Here is a 10,666-nt window from a genome sequence, read left to right as displayed (position 1 = left end):
CAAGGTTGATATGATCAAGCATCGCATGCTCCCTCTACCATCGAGATTGGTGTTAAACCTAAATAATTGTTATTTTGTGTTTGCGTTGAGCATAAACATGATTGGATTATGTTTATCGCAATACGGTTATTCATTTAAGGAGAATAATGGTTACTCTGTTTATTTGAATAATACCTTCAATGGTCTTGCACCTAAAATGAATCTCGATCGCAGTGATACACATGTTCGTGCCAAAAGATATAAAATAGTAATGATTGTACCACATACTTGTGGCACTGCCATTTGAGTCATATTGGTATAGAACGCATGAAGAAGCTCCATGTAGATGGATCTTTGGACTCACTCGTTTTTGAAAAGATTGAGACATGCGAACCATGTCTATTGGTATATATGCATGAATAAACTCCATGCAGATGGATCGTTTGGACTCACTTGATTTTGAATCACTTGAGACATGCAAATCATACCACATGGGCAAGATGACTGAAAGGCCTCGTTTTCAGTAAGATGGAACAAGAGAGCAACTTGTTGGAAGTAATACATTTGATGTGTGCAGTCCAATGAGTGCTGAGGCACGCAGTGGATATCGATATGTTCTTACTTCACAGATGATTTGAGTAGATGCTGAGAATATTTACTTGATGAAACACAAGTCTGAATTATTGAAAGGTTCAAGTAATCTCAGAGTGAAGTTGAAGATCGTCGTGACAAGAGGATAAAATGTCTATGATATGATCATAGAGATATCTGAGTCACGAGTTTGGCACACAATTAAGACATTGTGGAAAGTGTTTCACAATTAATACCGCCTGGAACACCACAATGTGATGGTGTGTCCGAACATCATAACTGCACCCTATTGGATATGGTGCATACCATGATATCTCTTTACCACTATCGTTTATGGGTTAGGCATTAGAGACAACCGCATTCACTTTAAATAGGGCACCACGCAATTCCGTTGAGACAACACCGTTTAGAGAAACCTAAGTTGTCGTTTCTTAAAAGTTTGGGGCTGCGATGCTTACGTGAAAAAGTTTCAGGCTGATAAGCTCGAACCCAAAGCGGATAAATGCATCTTCATAGAATACCCAAAACAGTTGGGTATACCTCCTGTTTCAGATCTGGAAGTAAACAGGTCCTTTCTCGAGAAAAAGTTTATCTCGAAAGAATTGAGTGGGAGGATGGTGGAGACTTGATGAGGTTATTGAACCATGACTTCAACTAGTGTGTAGCAGGGCACAGGAAGTTGTTCCTGTGGCACCTACACCAATTGAAGTGGAAGCTTATGATAGTGATCATGAAACTTCGGATCAAGTCACTACCAAACCTCGTAGGACGACGAGGATGCATACTACTTCAGAGTGGTACGTGATCCTGTCTTGGAAGTCATGTTGCTAGACAACAATGAACCTACGAGCTATGGAGAAGCGATGGTGGGCCCGGATTCCGATGAATGGCTCGAGGCCATGAAATCCGAGAGAGGATTCATGTATAAAAGCAAAGTATAGACTTTGGAAGAAATACTTGATGGTCGTAAGGCTGTTGGGTGCAGATGGATTTTAAATGGAAGACACACAATGATGGTAAGTGTCACCATTAAGAAAGCTCAGCTTGTCGTTAAGATGTTTTCCGACAAGTTCAAGGAGTTGACTACGATGAGACTTTCTCACTCGTAGCGATGCTAAGAGTCTGTTGGAATTGTATTAGCAGTTACTGCATTATTAATGAAATCTTGTAGATAGGATATCAAAACATTGTTTCCTCGACGATTTTCTTGAGGAAAGGTTGTATGTGATACAACCAGAAGGTTTTGTCAATCCTGAAAGATGCTAACAAGTATGCAAAGCTCCAGCAATCCTTCTAAGGACTGGAGTAAGCATCTCGGAGTTGGAATGTACGCTTTGATGAGATGATCAAAGAATTGGGTTTATACAAAGTTTATGAGAAACTTGTATTTCCAAAGAAGTGAGTGGGAGCACTATAGAATTTTTGATGAGTATATGTTGTTAACATATTGTTGATCAGAAATGATGTAGAATTTCTGGAAAGCATACAGGGTTATTTGAAAAGTGTTTTTCAATGGAAAACCTGGATTAAGCTACTTGAACATTGAGCATCAAGATCTATAAGGATAGATCAAAAACGCTTAATAGTACTTTCAAATGAATACATACCGTGACAAGTTTTTGAAGGAGTTCAAAATGGATCAGCAAAGAAGGAGTTCTTGGCTGTGTTACGAGGTGTGAGTATTGAGTAAGACTCAAGACCTGACCACAGCAGAAGAGAGAGAAAGGACGAAGGTCGTCCCCTATGCTTTAGACGTAGGCTCTACAGTATGCTATGTTGTGTACCGCACATGAAGTGTGCCTTGCCATGAGTTAGTCAAGGGGTACAATAGTGATCCGGGAATGGATCACATGACAGCGGTCGAACTTATCCTTAGTATCAAGTGGACTAAGGAATTTTCTCGATTATGGAGGTGAAAAGGAGTTCGTCGTAAAGGGTTACGTCGATGCAAACTTTGACACTAATCCGGATGACTCTGAGTAGTAAACCGGATTCGTATAGTAGAGCAGTTATTTGGAATAGCTCCAAGTAGCGCGTGGTAGCTGCATCTACAAGATGACATAGATATTCGTAAAGCACACACGGATCTGAAAGGTTCAGACCCGTTGACTAATAACCTCTCTCACAAGCGAGATATGAACAAACCCCATGGGTGTTGGATTCATTACCATCACATGGTGATGTGAACTAGATTATTGAGTCTAGTAAACTCTTGGGTATTAATCACATGGCGATGTGAACTAGATTATTGACTCTAGTGCAAGTGGGAGACTGTTAGAAATATGCCCTAGAGGCAATAATAAATTGGTTATTATTATATTTCCTTGTTCATGATAATCGTTTATTATCCATGCTAAAATTGTATTGATAGGAAACTCAGATACATGTGTGGATACATAGACAACACCATGTCCCTAGTAAGCCTCTAGTTGACTAGCTCGTTGATCAATAGATGGTTACCGTTTCCTGACCATGGACATTGGATGTCGTTGATAACGAGATCACATCATTAGGAGAATGATGTGATGGACAAGACCCAATCCTAAGCCTAGCACAAGATCGTGTAGTTCGTTTGCTAAGAGCTTTTCTAATGTCAAGTATCATTTCCTTAGACCATGAGATTGTGCAACTCCCGGATACCGTAGGAATGCTTTGGGTGTACCAAACGTCACAACGTAACTGGGTGGCTATAAAGGTGCACTACAGGTATCTCCGAAAGTGTCTGTTGGGTTGGCACGAATCGAGACTGGGATTTGTCACTCCGTGTAAACGGAGAGGTATCTCTGGGCCCACTCGGTAGGACATCATCATAATGTGCAAAATGTGACCACGGAGTTGATCACGGGATGATGTGTTATGGAACGAGTAAAGAGACTTGCCGGTAACGAGATTGAACAAGGTATCGGGATACCGACGATCGAATCTCGGGCAAGTACTATACCGGTAGACAAAGGGAATTGTATACGGGATTGATTGAATCCCCGACATCGTGGTTCATCTGATGAGATCATCGTGGAACATGTGGGAGCCAACATGGGTATCCAGATCCCGCTGTTGGTTATTGGCCGGAGAACGTCTCGGTCATGTCTGCATGGTTCCCGAACCCGTAGGGTCTACACACTTAAGGTTCGATGACGCTAGGGTTATAGGGAATAGATATACGTGGTTACCGAATGTTGTTCAGAGTCCCGGATGAGATCCCGGACGTCACGAGGATTTCCGAAATGGTCCGGAGATAAAGATTTATATATGGGAAGTCCTGTTTTGGTCACCGGAAAAGTTTCGGGTGCTATCGGTAACGTACCGGGACCACCGGGAGGGTCCCGGGGGTCCACCAGGTGGGGTCACCGGCCCCAGAGGGCTGCGTGGGCCAAGTGTGGGAAGGGACCAGCCCCTAGGTGGGCTGGTGCGCCTCCCACAAGGGGCCCAAGGCGCAGAGAAGGGGGAAGGGGGAAACCCTAGGCTCAGATGGGCCTAAGGCCCACCTAGTGGTGCGCCCCCCTCTCTCCCCCGTTGGCCGCCCCTCCAAGTCCCATCTAGGGCTGGCCGCACCCCTTGGGGGGGAACCCTAGATGGGGGCGCAGCCCCTCCCCCTCCCCTATATATAGTGGGGGTTTTGGGGCTGCCGCAGATATGAGTCATCCTCTCTCTTTGGCGCAGCCCTACCCCTTTCCCTCCTCGTCTCTCGTAGTGGTTGGCGAAGCCCTGCTGGAATGCCACGCTCCTCCATCACCACCATGCCTTTGTGCTGCTGCTGGACGGAGTCTTCCCCAACCTCTCCCTCTCTCCTTGCTGGATCAAGGCGTGGGAGACGTCACCGGGCTGCACGTGTGTTGAACGCGGAGGCGCCGTGGTTCGGCGCTTAGGTCGGATTCAACCGCGATCTGAATCGCTACGAGTACCACTCCTTCATCCGCGTTCTTGCAACGCTTCCGCATCGCGATCTACAATGGTATGTAGATGGACTCCCCTTCCCCTCGGTGCTAGATTACTCCATAGATTGATCTTGGTGATGTGTAGAAAATTTTGAATTTCTGCTACGTTCCCCAACACCTACCTCTACTGATCTACAACTGCCAAAGTCACTACAGATGCAGCAAGAAAGCAGAGCCAGAGGTTGCCCGTGGATCTGGAGCAGTAAGACTGCACATGGCGAAGGGAGGAAGGCATCAACATGGAGAAGCAAACTAGAGACGAGGGGGGAGTGCAGAATGGGGATAACCTTGGTCGCAGTAGGAGGAGGAATGCCACGCAGTCGCTGTCGCCACCAGCGTCGCCCTAGGGAAGAAGAGCTTCGTGACTGAGTTGAGCTCGGAGGATGGAGGACGACGACATCCGGGGCCGTCGATGTCGCCGGAGGGCACGAGCGTGGAGGCGTAGCCCTTCGCGGTGTCGCCGCCGGTCGTCCAAGGGAGAATCTTGGGAGGGGTGGAGGCGTGGATCCAGTCGGTCGCCTCTCGAGCTCGAGGGTTTCCTCCCCGACCTGTTGATGCGTGGAAGTCTTTCCCGGGAAAGCCCGGGGAAAGGACAGGGGTCGTGTGCGACCAAATAGCGTGGTGGGCTCACTGGGGGCCAATTCGACCCGTGCTTTTCCCACACGGGGAATTGGAAGGGATCCCCCCGGGATCCACCGCAACCAAACGAGGCCTTAGGGTTTAGATATCCTCTCTTTCTTAACAACAAAAAAATGCTAGACTTACATTAAGGTTTTCACGTAAACTATGTAATCTTCCAACTAATAATCGGGAAATGATTAGAATCATCCGGCCAATTCTATGCTTCGCGTCCCCGCGTCGAGAGTCAACCACATGTTAGTCTAGTCCCACGCACCGCAACTCAAAATTTTGCAACATCGTCCATGTTTTCGAAACATGGGGAATGTTGCAGTGGCAACTCGATAGTGCAGATAATTCTTTTGCAGCATAACCTCTGTTATAAAAAATTCTGCAACATAACCTCTATTGCAAAAAAAATCTACAACATAACCTCTGTTGCAAAAAAAAATCTACAACACAATACAAATATTTTCTACAACATCATCTCCGTTGCAAGTTTTTTTTTGCAACACAACGTATGTTGCAAAAGTGAAGAACGACTCGAGCACTAGGCGCTAGACTTGTGTCAAATCTGACGACTCCCGAGGCAGCGGATCTCCCCCCTAATTTAAAGGGGGTGGGCCCTCTCTCACCCTATGTCCAATCATAGTCTCCCACATTGTTCTTTACGTTCCTCTATAACTAATAATCTCTCAGAGGAGGCCAAAAGCCTCCCCCTTACTTCAGTCAAAATTGTACTAAATCAGTGACACTTATTTTATCGAAAAAATGTTCCCTGCTTTATATATAAAGCAACCATCATCGAATACATCCGAGAGACCAAACAATACACACCCAAGGCAAGATACAACGACGGAGCCTTCAGGAAGGGTACGACGCTACCAACCGCCGCCACCGTCGGTTAGTCGAAGGACTAGGCAAGTGGTGTACCCCGTCAATCACAACCCACCATCGCACCCGCCGCCGCGGGGAGACGAAAGAACCCCGCCGCCGCCGGTGACGACCGGGCTTCGCCTGACCGCGCCCTCGGGTGGTGGTGAGGGAGGAGGAGAGTAGGGAGGGGGGCCCGGCGTCGGTGGCTAGGGTTCCCTCTCGGTCGCGCGCGGGGCGACCCGAGAGGGAGAGCGGGGAGAGCACTGGCATATCTCCGAAGAGTGCGGGTTAACTCGAGCCAGTGATACTTATTTTAAGACGGAAGGAGTACTTGAGATTAATTATTGCATGTTGTGTGGGCAAGAGCAACAAAATTTGTTAATTTGAACCATCCTCATATTTCTGAAACGACTAATTTTTCTTCAAATATTTATTTTGTTCTTTCGATGGACAGATGCGGTAACAATCCCTCCCCCACCCCCCTCCCCCCCAAAAAAAAGAGTATGTGACGCTGTTCGGTTATCCAGAAAAAGATGTTGCTGTTCACCAAAGATTTCATCACGTAGACGTAGAACTAGAAAGCATATTTTGGCCAAAAAAAACAAACAAACTAGAAAGCATATTCCTTGGCGAACTAGAAAATTGATAGCAACGAACCAACCTGTGGCTGGATGGTTAGAGGCATTGTGGTATCTCAGACCACCAGGGTTCAAGTCCTGGTGCTCGCATTTATTTCAGGATTTCCGGCGATGCGCATTCAGTGGGAGGAGACATTCCCGTTGACGACGAGGTGCCTACGGTGACTTCGTAAGTTTCAAGATGATTTGTCGGCTCAGTCTTTCGGAGGTGCTCATAGGGTAGGGTATGCGTGTGTGCGTTTATAGGAATGAGTATATGCGCATGTATATGAACGCTTGCGTCTGTACCGTGTTAAAAATAAAAAAGGCAGATAGCCGGCTCGTGGACGGACGCAGCAAAGCGAGAAGTGCGGCGCCAAATTAACCGCGGGAAGCAACAGTGGATCACGCGGGTGTTACGATTTTTGCTAGGTAGTTAGGATTTCTTTTCATCCTTATAAGTAGCCTCGCCATTTCCCCTCTATAAATGAGCGTGGAGCACGCAACACCCGCGCATCTGGACTCACCTCCTGATCGCGCCGTTCCGCGCGCGCGCATTCCTCGAGATGAAGGCTACGGCGTTTCTTCCCGGCGTCTGCGGCCTCGCCCTCCTCCTCCTCCTCCTTCTCCCCTTCAATGGTGCGTGTGCATTACTAGATTTGGATCGTTGACGTTGTAGTATGCTTGCTTCTCATTTGGATCGTGGTCGTTGATGGTCCCATGGATAGCCGCTGGTGTGGAGTCTCGAGGACCTCTGGGCGGCTACCACTGGTACACCATGTTCATGTTCGGCGATTCGTTCGCGGACACCGGCAACCTCCCGAGAACGAACTGCAGGAGCTCCTTGTCGCGTCAATGGCACTACCCCTACGGCACCTTCAATGGAAGTCGAAGTGGCAATCCGCTCGGCCGCTTCTCCAATTACTTGGTTCAGCCCGATATCATCGGTACGTACATATAACAGTACCTATAAATTTATTTGCAAATGAACCGTGCGTTGATGAGTGCCATGTATGCGCCCTGAATCCTAATCAGCAAACCTTGATCGTGGTTCTCTGCAGCGAGGATGTTAGGGCGCCTCGTAGGCCCTCCGGCGTACAAGCGCATGGTGAAGCACTACTGCGACCCGTCCGGCATGAGCTTCGCCGTTGGCGGCTCGGGCGTGTACGAGGTCCCGGAAAAACTGACGACCCTCGCCCAGCAAATCGACAACTTCGAGAGGCTGATCAAGGATCGAACCATCTCCAAATGGCACCTCGCCGACTCCGTGGCGCTCGTCGCCATCTCTGGCAACGACTACTCGCACATCAACTCCAGCGACGTCGACAACGTGCGTCAGTTTATTTTTTTAATGAATGACGCACACGATCAATCTGTCTGGTTCTGCAACTTACTAACCACGGTAGCAACGAACGTTCTCTCTTCTCTGCTGGCAGATGATCGCTCTCATCAAGAAAGTGACGACGGAGATCACGGCGAATGTGCAGCGTCTGCAGAAGCTGGGCGTGAAGAAGATCCTGGTGAACCAGCTGCACCCCGTCGGCTGCACGCCGTGGCTGACCAGGCCGACCAACTACACCGTCTGCGACTCCCGGGCCAACATGGGCGTGGACCTCCACAACGGTCACCTGAGCATAAATTTGCGCAAGACCATGAACGTCCATATCCTCGACCTCGCCACCGCCTTCTCCAACATCGTCAACCCAGCCCCCGGTACGTACTACTAGTACATTACTGATCACTGCATCCTCGGATGATCACTATCCTATCCGTCTGTGATGTTGATGTGCGTGCACGAAAGCAGGTAAAGGCTCGAGGCTGGCCAAGAGGTTCGAGCACAAGCTGACGCCTTGCTGCGAGAGCTTTGATCCCGAGGGGTACTGCGGGCAGCTGAGTAAGAACTCGAAGAGGCTTTACACCGTGTGCAAGAACCCCGACCAGTACTTCTACTGGGACAGCGTCCACCCTACGCAGGCCGGCTGGGAGGCCGTTATGAAGCAGCTGCAAAAGCCTATGCTCAAGTTCCTAACAAAGGAACATTAAGGCGCATCTTAATCTTAGGCCCACATGCATGGGCGTGTGTATGCACGCATATCGTAGTTAGGTTGGGAGTTCTATTGGATTTCATGTCATTTTTTTTTCGCGGATGAATTTTCATATGTCATTACATGAACATATCATTCGGTACTTGTTAGTCTTGAATCAAATGAGCCCTGTAGTTCTATGTTCTGAAATATTATTGTACCTTTTAGAGAAGAGGCTGACGCCCGGCTTTAAATTAAAAGTTAATTGCACAAAACCATCATATTTAGAGCATGGTTTGCAGAAAACCACGAGGTCGCTATTTTTTTGCAAAATACATCGCACATTTAGTAAACCTCCTGCAAAAAGCACTGATCAAGAGTGATTTAGGTCGTTTAATTACTTTCTGACAAGTGGGGCCGAATTATCCGGAGCTGACTTGACAAAACATTTACATATACAACCTTAGATCTTAAAAATAAAAGCAACCAAGCCCTTTCCCCTCGCCCCACGGACAGGGTTGACCGGCGTCGCGGTCACGGCCGTCCTCATCCTCTCCGTTCCGTCAGCCGCCGCATCCCGCCTCGTCGGCATCCTGCAACCCCGGCTCGACGAGGAGGACCGTGAGGACGTCCGGGTGCCCGCGCTGTCGTCGTCCGGCGCCCTGACCCTGCCGGCTGTCGGGATGCCGTGGCGGGGAGCGTGATCCCCGGCAGGGCGGACACGGAGACGAGGAGGACGTGGAGTAGGGAGGCGATGGGCAGGAGTTTCCAGTCAAGTGCGGCGACCACGAGCAGGTCGGCACACCCGCGACACAGCGCCACGACCTCCTCCTCGGCGTGCCTGCGGCACAACGCCTCGGCCTCCTGCTCGGCGCGTCCGTGTCGGGCTTTGAAGCTCTGGCAAGCTATGGACCACACGGGTCGCGCCCTCATGTACGACCTGACTCGCCTGGGAGCCACACTACTCAGCGACGGCCATGGCATGGGAGCTGTGCCGGGCAGCCGCAGCGGCCAGGACCTGCGGTGACGAGCAGCAGCAGCCGCATGCAGCCACACCGGCGGGGAGCTGTGGCACCAAGCAGCAGCACGCAGCGGCACGCATCAGCGAGGAGCAGCAACGGCAGGGAGGCAACACGTAGCAGCCGTGCTTAGGTCCTAGTCTGTGTGCGGCGTCCGGCGACAACCAGCCATGAACAGGGGCTGGATTGCTTTTCTGTTTCTAGATAGAGGGATGGATGTGTGTGTAAATTTTTTGCTAAGTCAGCTCCCGACAATTCGACCCCACTTGTCAGAAAGTGATTAAACAATCTAAATCACTTGATTAGTGCTTTTTTAAAAAGTTTACTGAATGTGCGGTGTTTTTTGCAAAAAAGTAGTGACCTTGTGGTTTTCTGCAAACGATGCCCCGAATGTGGTGGTTTTGTGCAATTAACTTTTAAATTAATGAAGCCCTTACAACCAACGTTACAACTCAATATAACATTGCAGAACAAAAGGAAAACTCCGGCAAGATACATGGGTGCCCAGGAGTAGCGACAAAGCTAAAAAATAATACAGCAAAACATAGGAGCCCTCAAACATGACCGGAAGACCAACCCTGTAAAGAAAGCCAACTCCAGAATGAGACCAACTGGCAAAAGAGGCTATGCTATTGCCATCGCCTATGCGTCTGACAAAGCAACGTCATCAAGCTCCATTGCCGATAGGAGCCCCCAGCTCCTCGCCCTGGCTCGAAGGGCACCACATCGTTTGAATGATGGAGTGCTCACCACCCTAGAGCGCAGTGATAACCCACAAGTATAGAGGAGGGGATCCCAACAGTTTTCGAGGATAGAGTATTCAATCCACATTTATTGATTCAACACAAGGGAAGCCAAAAAATATTTGCAAGTATTAGCCGTTGAGTTTTCAATTCAACCACACATAGAGAACTAAATATCTGCAGCAGAGTGATCAGTAGCACAGTAATATGATAATTTGATAGCTGTGGTAACAATAGCAATAGTAACGATAACAATAACAGTAG

The 10,666-nt window shown here is 48.7% G+C and overlaps 1 protein-coding gene across 1 annotated transcript; it reads left to right on the top strand.

The window, feature by feature from the left end:
* The first annotated feature begins 7,118 nt into the window (after nucleotides 1-7,118).
* On the top strand, nucleotides 7,119-8,915 carry LOC123167313 (GDSL esterase/lipase At5g03610). The gene is made up of 5 exons (XM_044585164.1): nucleotides 7,119-7,255; nucleotides 7,345-7,563; nucleotides 7,678-7,946; nucleotides 8,053-8,329; nucleotides 8,421-8,915. Exons 1-5 carry the CDS (start codon nucleotides 7,183-7,185, stop codon nucleotides 8,657-8,659), a joined length of 1,077 nt encoding a protein of 358 aa, XP_044441099.1. The 5' UTR covers nucleotides 7,119-7,182; the 3' UTR covers nucleotides 8,660-8,915.
* The last annotated feature ends 1,751 nt before the right edge of the window (nucleotides 8,916-10,666 follow it).

Source organism: Triticum aestivum, chromosome 1D, assembly GCF_018294505.1.
Source record: "Triticum aestivum cultivar Chinese Spring chromosome 1D, IWGSC CS RefSeq v2.1, whole genome shotgun sequence".
In the NCBI taxonomy this organism is placed as follows: domain Eukaryota; kingdom Viridiplantae; phylum Streptophyta; class Magnoliopsida; order Poales; family Poaceae; genus Triticum; species Triticum aestivum.
The sequence above is the reverse complement of the archived record's forward strand: the minus strand, read 5'-3'. Positions and strand labels throughout refer to the sequence as shown.

What these genes read in the sequence shown, in the direction of transcription:
- LOC123167313 (XM_044585164.1), top strand. Translation starts at nt 7,183, where the DNA reads ATGAAGGCTACGGCGTTTCTTCCCGGCGTCTGCGGCCTCGCCCTCCTC. An exon ending in ACTCCAGCGACGTCGACAAC is followed by an intron (nt 7,947 to 8,052) that starts GTGCGTCAGTTT and finishes CTCTGCTGGCAG; the next exon opens with ATGATCGCTCTCATCAAGAA. An exon ending in CATCGTCAACCCAGCCCCCG is followed by an intron (nt 8,330 to 8,420) that starts GTACGTACTACT and finishes GCACGAAAGCAG; the next exon opens with GTAAAGGCTCGAGGCTGGCC.